This window comes from Oncorhynchus masou, chromosome 11 (genome assembly GCF_036934945.1).
Source record: "Oncorhynchus masou masou isolate Uvic2021 chromosome 11, UVic_Omas_1.1, whole genome shotgun sequence".
Classification (NCBI taxonomy): Eukaryota; Metazoa; Chordata; class Actinopteri; order Salmoniformes; family Salmonidae; genus Oncorhynchus; species Oncorhynchus masou.
The window spans coordinates 4569004-4590984 of NC_088222.1; the positions used below are offsets into that span (position 1 = coordinate 4569004).

The window sequence follows — 21981 nt, forward strand, 5'->3', positions numbered from 1 at the left end:
CCTGTTTAAACGGCCTGTCCCTCTCCTCACCTGTTTAAACAGCCTGTCCCTCTCCTCACCTGTTTAAACAGCCTGTCCCCTCTCCTCACCTGTTTAAACAGCCTGTCCCTCTCCTCACCTGTTTAAACAGCCTGTCCCTCTCCTCACCTGTTTAAACAGCCTGTCCCTCTCCTCACCTGTTTAAAAGCCTGTCCCTCTCCTCACCTGTTTAAACGGCCTGTCCCTCTCCTCACCTGTTTAAACAGCCTGTCCCTCTCCTCACCTGTTTAAACAGCCTGTCCCTCTCCTCACCTGTTTAAACAGCCTGTCCCTCTCCTCACCTGTTTAAACAGCCTGTCCCTCTCCTCACCTGTTTAAACAGCCTGTCCCTCCTCACCTGTTTAAACAGCCTGTCCCTCTCCTCACCTGTTTAAACAGCCTGTCCCTCTCCTCACCTGTTTAAACAGCCTGTCCCTGTTTCTCCTCACCTGTTTAAACAGCCTGTCCCTCTCCTCACCTGTTTAAACAGCCTGTCCCTCTCCTCACCTGTTTAAACAGCCTGTCCCTCTCCTCACCTGTTTAAACAGCCTGTCCCTCTCTCACCTGTTTAAACAGCCTGTCCCTCTCCTCACCTGTTTAAACAGCCTGTCCCTCTCCTCACCTGTTTAAACAGCCTGTCCCTCTCCTCACCTGTTTAAACAGCCTGTCCCTCTCCTCACCTGTTTAAACAGCCTGTCCCTCTCCTCACCTGTTTAAACAGCCTGTCCCTCTCCTCACCTGTTTAAACAGCCTGTCCCTCTCCTCACCTGTTTAAACAGCCTGTCCCCTCCTCTCCTCACCTGTTTAAACAGCCTGTCCCTCTCCTCACCTGTTTAAACAGCCTGTCCCTCTCCTCACCACCTGTTTAAACAGCCTGTCCCTCTCCTCACCTGTTTAAACAGCCTGTCCCTCTCCTCACCTGTTTAAACAGCCTGTCCTCCTCTCCTCACCTGTTTAAACAGCCTGTCCCTCTCCTCACCTGTAAACAGCCTCTCCTCACCTGTTTAAACAGCCTGTCCCTCTCCTCACCTGTTTAAACAGCCTGTCCCTCTCCTCACCTGTTTAAACAGCCTGTCCCTCTCCTCACCTGTTTAAACAGCCTGTCCCTCTCCTCACCTGTTTAAACAGCCTGTCCCTCTCCTCACCTGTTTAAACAGCCTGTCCCTCTCCTCACCTGTTTAAACAGCCTGTCCTCTCCTCACCTGTTTAAACAGCCTGTCCCTCTCCTCACCTGTTTAAACAGCCTGTCCCTCTCCTCACCTGTTTAAACAGCCTGTCCCTCTCCTCACCTGTTTAAACAGCCTGTCCCTCTCCTCACCTGTTTAAACAGCCTGTCCCTCTCCTCACCTGTTTAAACAGCCTGTCCTCTCCTCACCTGTTTAAACAGCCTGTCACCTGTTTAAACAGCCTGTCCTCTCCTCACCTGTTTAAACAGCCTGTCCCTCTCCTCACCTGTTTAAACAGCCTGTCCCTCTCCTCACCTGTTTAAACAGCCTGTCTCCTCACCTGTTTAAACAGCCTGTCCCTCTCCTCACCTGTTTAAACAGCCTGTCCCCTCTCCTCACCTGTTTAAACAGCCTGTCCCTCTCCTCACCTGTTTAAACAGCCTGTCCCTCTCCTCACCTGTTTAAACAGCCTGTCCCTCTCCTCACCTGTTTAAACAGCCTGTCCCTCTCCTCACCTGTTTAAACAGCCTGTCCCTCTCCTCACCTGTTTAAACAGCCTGTCCCTCTCCTCACCTCACCTGTTTAAACAGCCTGTCCCTCTCCTCACCTGTTTAAACAGCCTGTCCCTCTCCTCACCTGTTTAAACAGCCTGTCCCTCTCCTCACACCTGTTTAAACAGCCTGTCCCTCTCCTCACCTGTTTAAACAGCCTGTCCCTCTCCTCACCTGTTTAAACAGCCTGTCCCTCTCCTCACCTGTTTAAACAGCCTGTCCCTCTCCTCACCTGTTTAACCTGTTTAAACAGCCTGTGTCCTCTCCTCACCTGTTTAAACAGCCTGTCCTCTCCCTCACCTGTTTAAACAGCCTGTCCCTCTCCTCACCTGTTTAAACAGCCTGTCCCTCTCCTCACCTGTTTAAACAGCCTGTCCCTCTCCTCACCTGTTTAAACAGCCTGTCCCTCTCCTCACCTGTTTAAACAGCCTGTCCCTCTCCTCACCTGTTTAAACAGCCTGTCCCTCTCCTCACCTGTTTAAACAGCCTGTCCCTCTCCTCACCTGTTTAAACAGCCTGTCCCTCTCCTCACCTGTTTAAACAGCCTGTCCCTCTCCTCACCTGTTTAAACTGTTTAAACGGCCTGTCCCTCTCCTCACCTGTTTAAACAGCCTGTCCCTCTCTGTTTAAACACCTGTTTAAACAGCCTGTCCCTCTCCTCACCTGTTTAAACAGCCTGTCCCTCTCCTCACCTGTTTAAACAGCCTGTCCCTCTCCTCACCTGTTTAAACAGCCTGTCCCTCCTCACCTGTTTAAACAGCCTGTCCCTCTCCTCACCTGTTTAAACAGCCTGTCCCTCTCCTCACCTGTTTAAACAGCCTGTCCCTCTCCTCACCTGTTTAAACAGCCTGTCCCTCTCCTCACCTGTTTAAACAGCCTGTCCCTCTCCTCACCTGTTTAAACAGCCTGTCCCTCTCCTCACCTGTTTAAACAGCCTGTCCCTCTCCTCACCTGTTTAAACAGCCTGTCCCTCTCCTCACCTGTTTAAACAGCCTGTCCCCTCTCCTCACCTGTTTAAACAGCCTGTCCCTCTCCTCACCTGTTTAAACAGCCTGTCCCTCCTCACCTGTTTAAACAGCCTGTCCCTCTCCTCACCTGTTTAAACAGCCTGTCCCTCTCCTCACCTGTTTAAACAGCCTGTCCCTCTCCTCACCTGTTTAAACAGCCTGTCCCTCTCCTCACCTGTTTAAACAGCCTGTCCCTCTCCTCACCTGTTTAAACAGCCTGTCCCTCTCCTCACCTGTTTAAACAGCCTGTCCCTCTCCTCACCTGTTTAAACAGCCTGTCCCTCTCTCACCTGTTTAAACAGCCTGTCCCCTCTCCTCACCTGTTTAAACAGCCTGTCCCTCTCCTCACCTGTTTAAACAGCCTGTCCCTCTCCTCACCTGTTTAAACAGCCTGTCCCTCTCCTCACCTGTTTAAACAGCCTGTCCCTCTCCTCACCTGTTTAAACAGCCTGTCCCTCCTCACCTGTTTAAACAGCCTGTCCCTCTCCTCACCTGTTTAAACAGCCTGTCCCTCTCCTCACCTGTTTAAACAGCCTGTCCCTCTCCTCACCTGTTTAAACAGCCTGTCCCTCTCCTCACCTGTTTAAACAGCCTGTCCCTCTCCTCACCTGTTTAAACAGTCCCTCTCCTCACCTGTTTAAACAGCCTGTCCCTCTCCTCACCTGTTTAAACAGCCTGTCCCTCTCCTCACCTGTTTAAACAGCCTGTCCCTCTCCTCACCTGTTTAAACAGCCTGTCCCTCTCCTCACCTGTTTAAACAGCCTGTCCTCCTCACCTGTTTAAACAGCCTGTCCTCTCTCCTCACCTGTTTAAACAGCCTGTCCCTCTCCTCACCTGTTTAAACAGCCTGTCCCTCTCCTCACCTGTTTAAACAGCCTGTCCCTCTCCTCACCTGTTTAAACAGCCTGTCCCTCTCCTCACCTGTTTAAACAGCCTGTCCCTCTCCTCACCTGTTTAAACAGCCTGTCCCTCTCCTCACCTGTTTAAACAGCCTGTCCCTCTCCTCACCTGTTTAAACAGCCTGTCCCTCTCCTCACCTGTTTAAACAGCCTGTCCCTCTCCTCACCTGTTTAAACAGCCTGTCCCTCTCCTCACCTGTTTAAACAGCCTGTCCCTCTCCTCACCTGTTTAAACAGCCTGTCCCTCTCCTCACCTGTTTAAACAGCCTGTCCCTCCTCCTCACCTGTTTAAACAGCCTGTCCCTCTCCTCACCTGTTTAAACAGCCTGTCCCTCTCCTCACCTGTTTAAACAGCCTGTCCCTCTCCTCACCTGTTTAAACAGCCTGTCCCTCTCCTCACCTGTTTAAACAGCCTGTCCCTCTCCTCACCTGTTTAAACAGCCTGTCCCTCTCCTCTCCTGTTTAAACAGCCTGTCCCTCTCCTCACCTGTTTAAACAGCCTGTCCCCTCCTCTCCTCACCTGTTTAAACAGCCTGTCCCTCTCCTCACCTCACCTGTCCCTCTCCTCACCTGTTTAAACAGCCTGTCCCTCTCCTCACCTGTTTAAACAGCCTGTCCCTCTCCTCACCTGTTTAAACAGCCTGTCCCCTCCTCACCTGTTTAAACAGCCTGTCCCTCTCCTCACCTGTTTAAACAGCCTGTCCCTCTCCTCACCTGTTTAAACAGTCCCTCTCCTCACCTGTTTAAACAGCCTGTCCCTCTCCTCACCTGTTTAAACAGCCTGTCCCTCTCCTCACCTGTTTAAAGCCTGTCCCTCTCCTCACCTGCCTGTCCCTCTCCTCACCTGTTTAAACAGCCTGTCCCTCTCCTCACCTGTTTAAACAGCCTGTCCCTCTCCTCACCTGTTTAAACAGCCTGTCCCTCTCCTCACCTGTTTAAACAGCCTGTCCCTCTCCTCACCTGTTTAAACAGCCTGTCCCTCTCCTCACCTGTTTAAACAGCCTGTCCCTCTCCTCACCTGTTTAAACAGCCTGTCCCTCTCCTCACCTGTTTAAACAGCCTGTCCCTCTCCTCACCTGTTTAAACAGCCTGTCCCTCTCCTCACCTGTTTAAACAGCCTGTCCCTCTCCTCACCTGTTTAAACAGCCTGTCCCTCTCCTCACCTGTTTAAACAGCCTGTCCCTCTCCTCACCTGTTTAAACAGCCTGTCCCTCTCCTCACCTGTTTAAACAGCCTGTCCTCTCCTCACCTGTTTAAACAGCCTGTCCCTCTCCTCACCTGTTTAAACAGCCTGTCCCTCTCCTCACCTGTTTAAACAGCCTGTCCCTCCTCACCTGTTTAAACAGCCTGTCCCTCTCCTCACCTGTTTAAACAGCCTGTCCTCTCCTCACCTGTTTAAACAGCCTGTTCCTCACCTGTTTAAACAGCCTGTCCCTCTCCTCACCTGTTTAAACAGCCTGTCCCTCTCCTCACCTGTTTAAACAGCCTGTCCCTCTCCTCACCTGTTTAAACAGCCTGTCCCTCCCTCTCCTCACCTGTTTAAACAGCCTGTCCCTCTCCTCACCTGTTTAAACAGCCTGTCCCTCTCCTCACCTGTTTAAACAGCCTGTCCCTCTCCTCACCTGTTTAAACAGCCTGTCCCTCTCCTCACCTGTTTAAACAGCCTGTCCCTCTCCTCACCTGTTTAAACAGCCTGTCCCTTCTCACCCAGCCTGTCCCTCTCCTCACCTGTTTAAACAGCCTGTCCCTCTCCTCACCTGTTTAAACAGCCTGTCCCTCTCCTCACCTGTTTAAACAGCCTGTCCCTCTCCTCACCTGTTTAAACAGCCTGTCCCTCTCCTCACCTGTTTAAACAGCCTGTCCCTCTCCTCACCCTGTCCCTCTCCTCACCTGTTTAAACAGCCTGTCCTCTCCTCACCTGTTTAAACAGCCTGTCCCTCTCCTCACCTGTTTAAACAGCCTGTCCTCTCCTCACCTGTTTAAACAGCCCCTCTCCTCACCTGTTTAAACAGCCTGTCCCTCTCCTCACCTGTTTAAACAGCCTGTCCCTCTCCTCACCTGTTTAAACAGCCTGTCCCTCTCCTCACCTGTTTAAACAGCCTGTCCCTCTCCTCACCTGTTTAAACAGCCTGTCCCTCTCCTCACCTGTTTAAACAGCCTGTCCCTCTCCTCACCTGTTTAAACAGCCTGTCCCTCTCCTCACCTGTTTAAACAGCCTGTCCCTCTCCTCACCTGTTTAAACAGCCTGTCCCTCTCCTCACCTGTTTAAACAGCCTGTCCCTCTCCTCACCTGTTTAAACAGCCTGTCCCTCTCCTCACCTGTTTAAACAGCCTGTCCCTCTCCTCACCTGTTTAAACAGCCTGTCCCTCTCCTCACCTGTTTAAACAGCCTGTCCCTCTCCTCACCTGTTTAAACAGCCTGTCCTCTCCTCACCTGTTTAAACAGCCTGTCCCTCTCCTCACCTGTTTAAACAGCCTGTCCCTCTCCTCACCTGTTTAAACAGCCTGTCCCTCTCCTCACCTGTTTAAACAGCCTGTCCCTCTCCTCACCTGTTTAAACAGCCTGTCCCTCTCCTCACCTGTTTAAACAGCCTGTCCCTCTCCTCACCTGTTTAAACAGCCTGTCCCTCTCCTCACCTGTTTAAACAGCCTGTCCCTCTCCTCACCTGTTTAAACAGCCTGTCCCTCTCCCTCCTGTTTAAACAGCCTCCCTCTCACCTCAGCCTGTCCCTCTCCTCACCTGTTTAAACAGCCTGTCCCTCTCCTCACCTGTTTAAACAGCCTGTCCCTCTCCTCACCTGTTTAAACAGCCTGTCCCTCTCCTCACCTGTTTAAACAGCCTGTCCCTCTCCTCACCTGTTTAAACAGCCTGTCCCTCTCCTCACCTGTTTAAACAGCCTGTCCCTCTCCTCACCTGTTTAAACAGCCTGTCCCTCTCTCCTGTTTCACCTGTCCCTCTCCTTTACCTGTTTAAACAGCCTGTCCCTCTCCTCACCTGTTTAAACAGCCTGTCCCTCTCCTCACCTGTTTAAACAGCCTGTCCCTCTCCTCACCTGTTTAAACAGCCTGTCCCTCTCCTCACCTGTTTAAACAGCCTGTCCCTCTCCTCACCTGTTTAAACAGCCTGTCCCTCTCCTCACCTGTTTAAACAGCCTGTCCCTCTCCTCACCTGTTTAAACAGCCTGTCCCTCTCCTCACCTGTTTAAACAGCCTGTCCCCCTCTCCTCACCTGTTTAAACAGCCTGTCCCTCTCCTCACCTGTTTAAACAGCCTGTCCCTCTCCTCACCTGTTTAAACAGCCTGTCCCTCTCCTCACCTGTTTAAACAGCCTGTCCCTCTCCTCACCTGTTTAAACAGCCTGTCCCTCTCCTCACCTGTTTAAACAGCCTGTCCCTCTCCTCACCTGTTTAAACAGCCTGTCCCTCTCCTCACCTGTTTAAACAGCCTGTCCCTCTCCTCACCTGTTTAAACAGCCTGTCCCTCTCCTCACCTGTTTAAACAGCCTGTCCCTCTCCTCACCTGTTTAAACAGCCTGTCCCTCTCCTCACCTGTTTAAACAGCCTGTCCCTCTCCTCACCTGTTTAAACAGCCTGCCTGTTTAAACAGCCTGTCCCTCTCCTCACCTGTTTAAACAGCCTGTCCCTCTCCTCACCTGTTTAAACAGCCTGTCCCTCTCCTCACCTGTTTAAACAGCCTGTCCCTCTCCTCACCTGTTTAAACAGCCTGTCCCTCTCCTCACCTGTTTAAACAGCCTGTCCCTCTCCTCACCTGTTTAAACAGCCTGTCCCTCTCCTCACCTGTTTAAACAGCCTGTCCTCTCCTCACCTGTTTAAACAGCCTGTCCCTCTCCTCACCTGTTTAAACAGCCTGTCCCTCTCCTCACCTGTTTAAACAGCCTGTCCCTCTCCTCACCTGTTTAAACAGCCTCCCTCCTCACCTGTTTAAACAGCCTGTCCCTCTCCTCACCTGTTTAAACAGCCTGTCCCTCTCCTCACCTGTTTAAACAGCCTGTCCCTCTCCTCACCTGTTTAAACAGCCTGTCCCTCTCCTCACCTGTTTAAACAGCCTGTCCCTCTCCTCACCTGTTTAAACAGCCTGTCCTGTCTCCTCACCTGTTTAAACAGCCTGTCCCTCTCCTCACCTGTTTAAACAGCCTGTCCCTCTCCTCACCTGTTTAAACAGCCTGTCCCTCTCCTCACCTGTTTAAACAGCCTGTCCCTCTCCTCACCTGTTTAAACAGCCTGTCCCTCTCCTCACCTGTTTAAACAGCCTGTCCCTCTCCTCACCTGTTTAAACAGCCTGTCCCTCTCCTCACCTGTTTAAACAGCCTGTCCCTCTCCTCACCTGTTTAAACAGTCCCTCTCCTCACCTGTTTAAACCCTGTCTCCTCACCTGTTTAAACAGCCTGTCCCTCTCCTCACCTGTTTAAACAGCCTGTCCCTCTCCTCACCTGTTTAAACAGCCTCCCTCTCCTCACCTGTTTAAACAGCCTGTCCCTCTCCTCACCTGTTTAAACAGCCTGTCACCTGTTTAAACAGCCTCCTCACCTGTTTAAACAGCCTGTCCCTCTCCTCACCTGTTTAAACAGCCTGTCCCTCTCACCTGTTTAAACAGCCTGTCCCTCTCCTCACCTGTTTAAACAGCCTGTCCCTCTCCTCACCTGTTTAAACAGCCTGTCCCTCTCCTCACCTGTTTAAACAGCCTGTCCCTCTCCTCACCTGTTTAAACAGCCTGTCCCCTCTCCTCACCTGTTTAAACAGCCTGTCCCTCTCCTCACCTGTTTAAACAGCCTGTCCCTCTCCTCACCTGTTTAAACAGCCTGTCCCTCTCCTCACCTGTTTAAACAGCCTGTCCCTCTCCTCACCTGTTTAAACAGCCTGTCCCTCTCCTCACCTGTTTAAACAGCCTGTCCCTCTCCTCACCTGTTTAAACAGCCTGTCCCTCTCCTCACCTGTTTAAACAGCCTGTCCCTCTCCTCACCTGTTTAAACAGCCTGCCTGTAAACAGCCTGTCCCCTCTCCTGTTTAAACAGCCTGTCCCTCTCCTCACCTGTTTAAACAGCCTGTCCCTCTCCTCACCTGTTTAAACAGCCTGTCCCTCTCCTCACCTGTTTAAACAGCCTGTCCCTCTCCTCACCTGTTTAAACAGCCTGTCCCTCTCCTCACCTGTTTAAACAGCCTGTCCCTCTCTCACCTCACCTGTTTAAACAGCCTGTCCCTCTCCTCACCTGTTTAAACAGCCTGTCCCTCTCCTCACCTGTTTAAACAGCCTGTCCCTCTCCTCACCTGTTTAAACAGCCTGTCCCTCTCCTCACCTGTTTAAACAGCCTGTCCCTCTCCTCACCTGTCCCTCTCCTCACCTGTTTAAACAGCCTGTCCCTCTCCTCACCTGTTTAAACAGCCTGTCCCTCTCCTCACCTGTTTAAACAGCCTGTCCCTCCTCCTCACCTGTTTAAACAGCCTGTCCCTCTCCTCACCTGTTTAAACAGCCTGTCCTCTCTCACCTGTTTAAACAGCCTGTCCCTCTCCTCACCTGTTTAAACAGCCTGTCCCTCTCCTCACCTGTTTAAACAGCCTGTCCCTCTCCTCACCTGTTTAAACAGCCTGTCCCTCTCCTCACCTGTTTAAACAGCCTGTCCCTCTCCTCACCTGTTTAAACAGCCTGTCCCTCTCCTCACCTGTTTAAACAGCCTGTCCCTCTCCTCACCTGTTTAAACAGCCTGTCCCTCTCCTCACCTGTTTAAACAGCCTGTCCCTCTCCTCACCTGTTTAAACAGCCTGTCCCTCTCCTCACCTGTTTAAACAGCCTGTCCCCCTCTCCTCACCTGTTTAAACAGCCTGTCCCTCTCCTGTTTAAACACCTGTTTAAACAGCCTGTCCCTCTCCTCACCTGTTTAAACAGCCTGTCCCTCTCCTCACCTGTTTAAACAGCCTGTCCCCTCTCCTCACCTGTTTAAACAGCCTGTCCCTCTCCTCACCTGTTTAAACAGCCTGTCCCTCTCCTCACCTGTTTAAACAGCCTGTCCCTCTCCTCACCTGTTTAAACAGCCTGTCCCTCTCCTCACCTGTTTAAACAGCCTGTCCCTCTCCTCACCTGTTTAAACAGCCTGTCCCTCTCCTCACCTGTTTAAACAGCCTGTCCCTCTCTCCTCACCTGTTTAAACAGCCTGTCCCTCTCCTCACCTGTTTAAACAGCCTGTCCCTCTCCTCACCTGTTTAAACAGCCTGTCCCTCTCCTCACCTGTTTAAACAGCCTGTCCCTCTCCTCACCTGTTTAAACAGCCTGTCCCTCTCCTCACCTGTTTAAACAGCCTGTCCCTCTCCTCACCTGTTTAAAAGCCTGTCCCTCTCCCTCACCTGTTTAAACAGCCTGTCTCACCTGTTTTAAACAGCCTCCTCTCCTGTTTAAACAGCCTGTCCCTCTCCTCACCTGTTTAAACAGCCTGTCCCCTCTCCTCACCTGTTTAAACAGCCTGTCCCTCTCCTCACCTGTTTAAACAGCCTGTCCCTCTCCTCACCTGTTTAAACAGCCTGTCCCTCTCCTCACCTGTTTAAACAGCCTGTCCCTCTCCTGTTTAAACAGCCTGTCCCTCTCCTCACCTGTTTAAACAGCCTGTCCCTCTCCTCACCTGTTTAAACAGCCTGTCCCTCTCCTCACCTGTTTAAACAGCCTGTCCCTCTCCTCACCTGTTTAAACAGCCTGTCCCTCTCCTCACCTGTTTAAACAGCCTGTCCCTCTCCTCACCTGTTTAAACAGCCTGTCCCTCTCCTCACCTGTTTAAACAGCCTGTCCCTCTCCTCACCTGTTTAAACAGCCTGTCCCTCTCCTCACCTGTTTAAACAGCCTGTCCCTCTCCTCACCTGTTTAAACAGCCTGTCCCTCTCCTCACCTGTTTAAACAGCCTGTCCCTCTCCTCACCTGTTTAAACAGCCTGTCCCTCTCCTCACCTGTTTAAACAGCCTGTCACCCTCTCCCCTCACCTGTTTAAACAGCCTGTCCCTCTCCTCACCTGTTTAAACAGCCTGTCCCTCTCCTCACCTGTTTAAACAGCCTGTCCCTCTCCTCACCTGTTTAAACAGCCTGTCCCTCTCCTCACCTGTTTAAACAGCCTGTCCCTCTCCTCACCTGTTTAAACAGCCTGTCCCTCTCCTCACCTGTTTAAACAGCCTGTCCCCTCTCCTCCTGTTTAAACAACAGCCTGTCCCCTCCTCTCCTCACCTGTTTAAACAGCCTGTCCCTCTCTCCTCACCTGTTTAAACAGCCTGTCCCTCTCCTCACCTGTTTAAACAGCCTGTCCCTCTCCTCACCTGTTTAAACAGCCTGTCCTCTCTCACCTGTTTAAACAGCCTGTCCCTCTCCTCACCTGTTTAAACAGCCTGTCCCTCTCCTCACCTGTTTAAACAGCCTGTCCCTCTCTCCTCACCTGTTTAAACAGCCTGTCTCCTCACCTGTTTAAACAGCCTGTCCCTCTCCTCACCTGTTTAAACAGCCTGTCCCTCTCCTCACCTGTTTAAACAGCCTGTCCCTCTCCTCACCTGTTTAAACAGCCTGTCCCTCTCCTCACCTGTTTAAACAGCCTGTCCCTCTCCTCACCTGTTTAAACAGCCTGTCCCTCTCCTCACCTGTTTAAACAGCCTGTCCCTCTCCTCACCTGTTTAAACAGCCTGTCCCTCTCCTCACCTGTTTAAACAGCCTGCCTGTTTGTCCCTCTCCTCACCTGTTTAAACAGCCTGTCCCTCTCCTCACCTGTTTAAACAGCCTGTCCCCTCCTCTCACCTGTTTAAACAGCCTGTCCCTCTCCTCACCTGTTTAAACAGCCTGTCCCTCTCCTCACCTGTTTAAAGCCTGTCCTCTCCTCACCCTAAACAGCCTGTCCCTCTCCTCACCTGTTTAAACAGCCTGTCCCTCTCCTCACCTGTTTAAACAGCCTGTCCCCCCTCTCCTCAGCCTGTCCCTCTCCTCACCTGTTTAAACAGCCTGTCCCTCCTCACCTGTTTCACCTGTTTAAACAGCCTGTCCCCCTCTCCTCACCTGTTTAAACAGCCTGTCCCTCTCCTCACCTGTTTAAACAGCCTGTCCCCCTCCTCACCTGTTTAAACAGCCTGTCCCTCTCCTCACCTGTTTAAACAGCCTGTCCCTCTCCTCCCTGTTTAAACAGCCTGTCCCTCTCACCTGTTTAAACAGCCTGTCCCCTCTCCTCACCTGTTTAAACAGCCTGTCCCTCTCCTCACCTGTTTAAACAGCCTGTCCCTCTCCTCACCTGTTTAAACAGCCTGTCCCTCTCCTCACCTGTTTAAACAGCCTGTCCCCCTGTCCCTCTCCTCACCTGTTTAAACAGCCTGTCCCCTCTCCTCACCTGTTTAAACAGCCTGTCCCTCTCCTCACCTGTTTAAACAGCCTGTCCCTCTCCTCACCTGTTTAAACAGCCTGTCCCTCTCCTCACCTGTTTCCCTGTCCCTCTCCTCACCTGTTTAGCCTGTCCCCTCTCCTCTCCTGTTTAAACAGCCTGTCCCTCTCCTCACCTGTTTAAACAGCCTGTCCCTCTCCTCACCTGTTTAAACAGCCTGCCTGTCCCTCTCCTCACCTGTTTAAACAGCCTGTCCCTCTCCTCACCTGTTTAAACAGCCTGTCCCTCTCCTCACCTGTTTAAACAGCCTGTCCCTCTCCTCACCTGTTTAAACAGCCTGTCCCTCTCCTCACCTGTTTAAACAGCCTGTCCCTCTCCTCACCTGTTTAAACAGCCTGTCCCTCTCCTCACCTGTTTAAACAGCCCGTCCCTCTCCTCACCTGTTTAAACAGCCTGTCCCTCTCCTCACCTGTTTAAACAGCCTGTCCCTCTCCTCACCTGTTTAAACAGCCTGTCCCTCTCCTCACCTGTTTAAACAGCCTGTCCCTCTCCTCACCTGTTTAAACAGCCTGTCCCTCTCCTCACCTGTTTAAACAGCCTGTCCCTCTCCTCTCCTGTTTAAACAGCCTGTCCCTCTCCCTCACCTGTTTAAACAGCCTGTCCCTCTCCTCTCCTGTTTAAACAGCCTGTCCCTCTCCTCACCTGTTTAAACAGCCTGTCCCTCTCCTCACCTGTTTAAACAGCCTGTCCCTCTCCTCACCTGTTTAAACAGCCTGTCCCTCTCCTCACCTGTTTAAACAGCCTGTCCCCTCTCCTCACCTGTTTAAACAGCCTGTCCCTCTCCTCACCTGTTTAAACAGCCTGTCCCTCTCCTCACCTGTTTAAACAGCCTGCCCCCTCTCCTCACCTGTTTAAACAGCCTGTCCCCTCTCTCCTGTTTAAACAGCCTGTCCCTTTACCTGTTTAAACAGCCTGTCCCTCTCCTCACCTGTTTAAACAGCCTGTCCCTCTCCTCACCTGTTTAAACAGCCTGTCCCTCTCCTCACCTGTTTAAACAGCCTGCCTGTCCCTCTCCTCACCTGTTTAAACAGCCTGTCCCTCTCCTCACCTGTTTAAACAGCCTGTCCCTCTCCTCACCTGTTTAAACAGCCTGCCTGTTTGTCCCTCTCCTCACCTGTTTAAACAGCCTGTCCCTCTCCTCACCTGTTTAAACAGCCTGTCCCTCTCCTCACCTGTTTAAACAGCCTGTCCCTCTCCTCACCTGTTTAAACAGCCTGTCCCTCTCCTCACCTGTTTAAACAGCCTGTCCCTCTCCTCACCTGTTTAAACAGCCTGTCCCTCTCCTCACCTGTTTTAAACAGCCTGTCCCTCTCCTCACCTGTTTAAACAGCCTGTCCCTCTCCTCTCCTGTCCCCTGTCCCTCTCCTCACCTGTTTAAACAGCCTGTCCCTCTCCTCACCTGTTTAAACAGCCTGTCCCCCTCCTCACCTGTTTAAACAGCCTGTCCCTCTCCTCACCTGTTTAAACAGCCTGTCCCTCTCCTCACCTGTTTAAACAGCCTGTCCCCTCTCCTCACCTGTTTAAACAGCCTGTCCCTCTCCTCACCTGTTTAAACAGCCTCCTCCTCACCTGTTTAAACAGCCTGTCCCTCTCCTCACCTGTTTCAGCCTGTCTCCTCACCTGTTTAAACAGCCTGTCCCTCTCCTCACCTGTTTAAACAGCCTGTCCCTCCTCACCTGTTTAAACAGCCTGTCCCTCTCCTCACCTGTTTAAACAGCCTGTCCCTCTCCTCACCTGTTTAAACAGCCTGTCCCTCTCCTCTCCTCACCTGTTTAAACAGCCTGTCCCTCTCCTCACCTGTTTAAACAGCCTGTCCCTCTCCTCACCTGTTTAAACAGCCTGTCCCTCTCCTCACCTGTTTAAACAGCCTGTCCCTCTCCTCTCCTGTTTAAACAGCCTGTCCCTCTCCTCACCTGTTTAAACAGCCTGTCCCTCTCCTCACCTGTTTAAACAGCCTGTCCCTCTCCTCACCTGTTTAAACAGCCTGTCCCTCTCCTCACCTGTTTAAACAGCCTGTCCCCTCTCCTCACCTGTTTAAACAGCCTGTCCCTCTCCTCACCTGTTTAACAGCCTGTCCCTCTCCTCCCTGTTTAAACAGCCTGTCCCTCTCCTCACCTGTTTAAGCCTGTCCCTCTCCTCACCTGTTTAAACAGCCTGTTTAAACACCTCCTCACCTGTTTCCCTCTCCTCCCTGTTTAAACAGCCTGTCCCTCTCCTCACCTGTTTAAACAGCCTGTCCCTCTCCTCACCTGTTTAAACAGCCTGTCCCTCTCCTCACCTGTTTAAACAGCCTGTCCCTGTTTCTGTCCCCTCCTCACCTGTTTAAACAGCCTGTCCCTCTCCTCACCTGTTTAAACAGCCTGTCCCTCTCCTCACCTGTTTAAACAGCCTGTCCCTCTCCTCACCTGTTTAAACAGCCTGTCCCTCTCCTCACCTGTTTAAACAGCCTGTCCCTCTCCTCACCTGTTTAAACAGCCTGTCCCTCTCCTCACCTGTTTAAACAGCCTGTCACCCCTCCCTCTCCTCACCTGTTTAAACAGCCTGTCCCTCTCCTCCCTGTTTAAACAGCCTGTCCCTCTCCTGGGGCCTGTCCCTCTCCCATGCTCTTGTCCTCTGCGACCATGGCATCTCTCTTCAGCTCCAGCTCCTGAAGCTTCTGTTTCGCCTGTAGTAACACTGCTTCCCGTTTCACCTGGGAGTGATACAGCCTGCTCCTCACGGACATCACTGTTTAAAAGCCTGTCCCTCTCCTCACAGCCTGTCCCCCTCTCCTCAGGACAGAGGGGACAGAAGCCTGACCTGTTTCTGTCCCTCTCCTCACCCCTGTTTCAGCCTGTGTGGATGGACGGCCTGTCTGAACTACCTGTTTGGTGGAAGCCTGCCCTGACTCCCTCTATGGGACCAATGACATCTACCCTGGTTTAGCACAACCACTGTCCCTCTCCTCACCTGTTTGGCAACAGACTGAAAGGTGTGTCTGACTAGAATAAACATTTTGGGGGTTTTCAGGTAATATATGAACATGATTGTTAGATACAGTACCCAATCTATAACTCATTAAAACATGCTCTTCAAACCTTGATTTGATCATTGGTCATGGATATCGGATTCAGATAGGATTCAGCCTATGGTGAATGCAACAGCTTGTCTGATTCATTTTGGGGGGTTTTCAGGTAATATATGCATGAGTTGAGTGAACTTGATTTGATCATTTCATGGATAGATTCAGATGAGTGAGCAAGCTTGTTGATTCAGTGAATGAACTTGATTGATTCAGCCCATTCAGAGTGAGTGAGCTTGTTGATTCAGCCCATGAGTGAGTGAGCTTGTTGATTCAGCCCATGAGTGAATGAGCTTGTTGATTCAGCCCATGAGTGAATGAGCTTGTTGATTCAGCCCATGAGTGAATGAGCTTGTTGATTCAGCCCATGAGTGAGTGAGCTTGTTGAATCAGCCCATGAGTGAGTGAGCTTGTTGAATCAGCCCATGAGTGAGTGAGCTTGTTGATTCAGCCCATGAGTGAGTGAGCTTGTTGAATCAGCCCATGAGTGAGTGAGCTTGTTGAATCAGCCCATGAGTGAGTGAGCTTGTTGATTCTGCCCAGCCCAGATAACTAGGTGAGACAACCACATATCACAGTCGTATTCAGCACATTCATCTCCAGATAGTTAGGTGGACCAGTCATAGTCAGTACATTCATCTCCAGATAGCTAGGTGGACCAGTCATAGTCAGTACATTCATCTCCAGATAGCTAGGTGGACCAGTCATAGTCAGTACATTAATCTCCAGATAGTTAGGTGGACCAGTCATAGTCAGTACATTCATCTCCAGATAGCTAGGTGGACCAGTCATAGTCAGTACTTTCATCTCCAGATAGCTAGGTGGACCAGTCATAGTTAGTACATTCATCAGATAGCTAGGTGGACAAGTCATAGTCAGTACATTCATCAGATAGCTAGGTGGACCAGTCATAGTCAGTACATTCATCAGATAGCTAGGTGGACCAGTCATAGTCAGTACATTCATCAGATAGCTAGGTGGACCAGTCATAGTCAGTACATTAATCTCCAGATAGTTAGGTGGACCAGTCATAGTCAGTACTTTCATCTCCAGATAGCTAGGTGGACCAGTCATAGTTAGTACATTCATCAGATAGCTAGGTGGACCAGTCATAGTCAGTACATTCATCAGATAGCTAGGTGGACCAGTCATAGTCAGTACATTCATCAGATAGCTAGGTGGACCAGTCATAGTCAGTACATTCATCAGATAGCTAGGTGGACCAGTCATAGTCAGTACATTCATCAGATAGCTAGGTGGACCAGTCATAGTCAGTACATTCATCAGATAGCTAGGTGGACCAGTCATAGTCAGTACATTCATCTTCAGATAGCTAGGTGGACCAGTCATAGTCAGTACATTCATCTTCAGATAGCTAGGTGGACCAGTCATAGTCAGTATATTCATCTTCAGAGAGCTAGGTGGACCAGTCATAGTCAGTACATTCCTCTTCAGAGAGCTAGGTGGACCAGTCATAGTCAGTACATTCCTCTTCAGAGAGCTAGGTGGACCAGTCATAGTCAGTGCATTCATCTCCAGATAGCTAGGTGGACCAGTCATAGTCAGTACATTCATCAGATAGCTAGGTGGACCAGTCATAGTCAGTACATTCATCAGATAGCTAGGTGGACCAGTCATAGTCAGTACATTCATCAGATAGCTAGGTGGACCAGTCATAGTCAGTACATTCATCAGATAGCTAGGTGGACCAGTCATAGTCAGTACATTCATCAGATAGCTAGGTGGACCAGTCATAGTCAGTACATTCATCTCCAGATAGCTAGGTGGACCAGTCATAGTCAGTACATTCATCAGATAGCTAGGTGGACCAGTCATAGTCAGTACATTCATCAGATAGCTAGGTGGACCAGTCATAGTCAGTACATTCATCAGATAGCTAGGTGGACCAGTCATAGTCAGTACATTCATCAGATAGCTAGGTGGACCAGTCATAGTCAGTACATTCATCAGATAGCTAGGTGGACCAGTCATAGTCAGTACATTCATCAGATAGCTAGGTGGACCAGTCATAGTCAGTACATTCATCAGATAGCTAGGTGGACCAGTCATAGTCAGTACATTCATCAGATAGCTAGGTGGACCAGTCATAGTCAGTACATTCATCTCCAGATAGCTAGGTGGACCAGTCATAGTCAGTACATTCATCTCCAGATAGCTAGGTGGACCAGTCATAGTCAGTACATTCATCAGATAGCTAGGTGGGTCAACCACATATCACAGTCATAGAAAGTACATTTCAAATTAGTAGCTATTAGTAGCGTCAGAGCTAGAGGGGGTCAAGCGGGGGTCAAGCGCAAGTGCTGCATAATTATTCTAATATTTTTGGGGGGTGTGGGGGCGGTCAAGGTGGGGAGGAGGATAATTCAAATATACTCTTTGAAGGGAATAGGGTGCCACTTGGAATGCACGCTGCCACTCACTGCTTCAAACGTCTCCTTCCGTGTTATGAGGGTGTCCAGCTCTTCCTGACGACCATCCAGCTCCTGAGAGAAAGACACACAGGATAACTTTAGTCCTTGATACTGACACCTGTTTAGCACGAGGCCGTCTGTCGTTGTTATCTATACGGCCAGCAGGGGCTGAGTCATGCAGCTTTACTAACTAACAGTTCTCACTGAGCATCAAGGACTGCTGTCCGATTGGGTAGCTACTGCTCTCTGATTGGGTAGCTACTGCTGTCTGATGGGGTAGCTACTGCTGTCTGATGGGGTAGCTACTGCTGTCTGATTGGGTAGCTACTGCTGTCTGATTGGGTAGCTACTGCTGTCTGATTGGGTAGCTACTGCTGTCTGATTGGGTAGCTACTGCTGTCTGATTGGGTAGCTACTGCTGTCTGATTGGGTAGCTACTGCTGTCTGATGGGGTAGCTACTGCTGTCTGATGGGGTAGCTATTGCTGTCTGATTGGGTAGCTACTGCTGTCTGATGGGGTAGCTACTGCTGTCTGATTGGGTAGCTACTGCTGTCTGATTGGGTAGCTACAGCTGTCTGATTGGGTAGCTATTGCTGTCTGATTGGGTAGCTACTGCTGTCTGATGGGGTAGCTACTGCTGTCTGATTGGGTAGCTACTGCTGTCTGATGGGGTAGCTACTGCTGTCTGATTGGGTAGCTACTGCTGTCTGATGGGGTAGCTACTGCTGTCTGATTGGGTAGCTACGGCTGTCTGATGGGGTAGCTACTGCTGTCTGATGGGGTAGCTACTGCTGTCTGATGGGGTAGCTACTGCTGTCTGATTGGGTAGCTACTGCTGTCTGATTGGGTAGCTACTGCTGTCTGATGGGGTAGCTACTGCTGTCTGATGGGGTAGCTACTGCTGTCTGATGGGGTAGCTACTGCTGTCTGATGGGGTAGCCACTGCTGTCTGATGGGGTAGCTACTGCTGTCTGATGGGGTAGCCACTGCTGTCTGATGGGGTAGCTACGGCTGTCTGATGGGGTAGCTACTGCTGTCTGATTGGGTAGCTACGGCTGTCTGATGGGGTAGCTACTGCTGTCTGATTGGGTAGCTACTGCTGTCTGATGGGGTAGCCACTGCTGTCTGATGGGGTAGCTACTGCTGTCTGATTGGGTAGCTACTGCTGTCTGATGGGGTAGCTACTGCTGTCTGATGGGGTAGCTACTGCTGTCTGATGGGGTAGCTACGGCTGTCTGATGGGGTAGCTACTGCTGTCTGATTGGGTAGCTACTGCTGTCTGATGGGGTAGCTACTGCTGTCTGATTGGGTAGCTACGGCTGTCTGATGGGGTAGCTACTGCTGTCTGATGGGGTAGCTACTGCTGTCTGATGGGGTAGCTACTGCTGTCTGATTGGGTAGCTACTGCTGTCTGATTGGGTAGCTACTGCTGTCTGATGGGGTAGCTACTGCTGTCTGATGGGGTAGCTACTGCTGTCTGATGGGGTAGCTACTGCTGTCTGATTGGGTAGCTACTGCTGTCTGATTGGGTAGCCACTGCTGTCTGATGGAGTAGCTACTGCTGTCTGATGGAGTAGCTACTGCTGTCTGATGGGGTAGCTACTGCTGTCTGATGGGGTAGCTACTGCTGTCTGATTGGGTAGCTACTGCTGTCTGATGGAGTAGCTACTGCTGTCTGATGGGGTAGCTACTGCTGTCTGATGGGGTAGCTACTGCTGTCTGATTGGGTAGCTACTGCTGTCTGATGGAGTAGCTACTGCTGTCTGATGGGGTAGCTACTGCTGTCTGATGGGGTAGCTACTGCTGCCTGATGGGGTAGCTACTGCTGTCTGATGGGGTAGCTACTGCTGTCTGATTGGGTAGCTACTGCTGTCTGATGGGGTAGCTACTGCTGTCTGATGTAGTAGCTACAGTAACTGTTCCAGAGCACAGCACATAGAGTTCCCCACCACGTGACACATCACTAACTTATCGTGACAAACGTTCAATAAGCCCGGAGTCTCTTCTTTAACTGAAGGACTCCCATCCTCCATTGCCCCCGTGACATGACTGTAGACTCCTATCTAAAGGCGTAAGGAGACATTGGAGTCTAGAGCCATGTCACAGGGTAACATTCTCCCATCCATTCATACAGTATCTCAGAGCAGCAGTGCTGATCTCGGATCAGGTCGTCGTCCCCCGTCCACATACAGTGCCTTCAGAAAGAATTCACACTCCTTGACTTATAACACATTTTGTTATTACAGGCTGAATTTCTTGTCACTGGCCTACACACAGTACACAGTTCAACAGGACAACAACCCAAAACACAAGTCCAAATATACACCGGAGTTGCTTACCTAGACGACATTGGATATTCCCCGAGTGTTCTAGTTACAGTTTTGACTTAAATCAGTTTGAAAATCTATGTCAAGACTTGAAGATGGCTGTCTAGCAATAATCAAGATCCAACTTGACAGAGCTTGACTTTTTTGAGAATAAGGTGAAAATATTGTACAATCCAGGTGTGCAAAGCTCTTAGAGAGAAAGACTCACAGCTGTAATCGCTGACTAAGGCGATTCTAACACGTATTGACTCAGGGGTGTGAATGCTTAGGTGAATGAGATATTTCTGTATTTTATTTTCAATAAATTTGCAGAAATGTTAAAAAAAAAAAAAGTAAAAAACATATTTTCACTTTGTCATTATGGGGTATTGTGTATATATGGGTAAGGGAAAAATCTAGTGAATAAAATGTTGAATTCAGGCTGTAACACAACAAAATGTGGAACAAGTCAAGGGGTGTGAATAGTTTCCAAAATGCATCTCATTCATTAAGATGTAAAACATCAAACTGATCCTGAATCAGCTCGTACCTGTAGCAGCTCGTCGTTGCTGGCCTTCATGGCAGCGTACTGGTCCTGTTTCTCTGGAGACATCTTTTTGATGATGTCATCAGCGGCCTGCTTCTCCCTCTCCATCTCCTCCTCCACCGCACGGATCATCTCCTCCTTCCTATAGAAACCAGAGGTAGGATAACGTCTTCCTTCCTATAGAAACCAGAGGTAGGATCATCCCCTCCTTCCTATAGAAACCAGAGGTAGGATAACGTCTTCCTTCCTATAGAAACGCCCATACCTTTATTTAACCAGGCAAATCAGTTAAGAACTAATTCTTATTTTCAATGACGGCCTCGGAACAGTGGGTTAACTGCCTGTTCAGGGGCAGAACGACAGATTTGTACCTTGTCAGCTCAGGGGTTTGAACTCGGAACCTTCCGGTTACTAGTCTAACGCTCTAAACACTAGGCTACCCTGCCGCCCCAGTTCTCCCATCTGTAACCCAGGTCTCCAACAGGTCAAACATAGTGGAGGTCAGGGGTCTCCAACAGGTCAAACATAGTGGAGGTCAGGGGTCTCCAACAGGTCAAACATAGTGGAGGTCAGGGGTCTCCAACAGGTCAAACATAGTGGAGGTCAGGGGTCTCCAACAGGTCAAACATAGTAGAGGTCAGGGGTCTCCAACAGGTCAAACATAGTGGAGGTCAGGGGTCTCCAACAGGTCAAACATAGTGGAGGTCAGGGGTCTCCAACAGGTCAAACATAGTAGAGGTCAGGGGTCTCCAACAGGTTAAACATAGTGGAGGTCAGAGGTCTCCAACAGGTCAAACATAGTGGAGGTCAGGGGTCTCCAACAGGTCAAACATAGTGGAGGAGGGGTCTCAACAGGTCAAACATAGTGGAGGTCTCCAACAGGTCAAACATAGTGGAGGTCAGGGGTCTCCAACAGGTCAAACATAGTGGAGGTCAGGGGTCTCCAACAGGTCAAACATAGTGGAGGTCAGGGGTCTCCAACAGGTCAAACATAGTGGAGGTCAGGGGTCTCCAACAGGTCAAACATAGTGGAGGTCAGGGGTCTCCAACAGGTCAAACATAGTGGAGGTCAGGGGTCTCCAACAGGTCAAACATAGTGGAGGTGGAGGTCAAACATAGTGGAGGTCTCCAACAGGTCAAACATCGTGGAGGTCAGGGGTCTCCAACAGGTCAAACATCGTGGAGGTCAGGGGTCTCCAACAGGTCAAACATAGTGGAGGTCAGGGGTCTCCAACAGGTCAAACATAGTGGAGGACAGGGGTCTCCAACAGGTCAAACATAGTGGAGGACAGGGGTCTCCAACAGGTCAAACATAGTGGAGGTCAGGGGTCTCCAACAGGTCAAACATAGTGGAGGTCAGGGGTCTCCAACAGGTCAAACATAGTGGAGGTCAGGGGTCTCCAACAGGTCAAACATAGTGGAGGTCAGGGGTCTCCAACAGGTCAAACATAGTGGAGGTCAGGGGTCTCCAACAGGTCAAACATAGTGGAGGTCAGGGGTCTCCAACAGGTCAAACATAGTGGAGGTCAGGGGTCTCCAACAGGTCAAACATAGTGGAGGTCAGGGGTCTCCAACAGGTCAAACAT

General features: G+C 50.5%; 1 protein-coding gene across 1 annotated transcript in view; it reads right to left on the bottom strand.

Annotated features, from left to right (window-relative positions):
* Positions 1-21981, bottom strand: part of ift74 (intraflagellar transport 74) — a 147881-nt gene that overhangs the window by 87315 nt on the left and 38585 nt on the right. The window contains exons 9-10 of the mRNA XM_064977239.1: positions 20399-20537; positions 17551-17613 (exon numbers count right to left, since the gene is read on the bottom strand). Coding sequence (XP_064833311.1) covers positions 17551-17613; positions 20399-20537 — 202 coding nt within the window. The remainder of the gene's footprint in view (positions 1-17550; positions 17614-20398; positions 20538-21981) is intronic.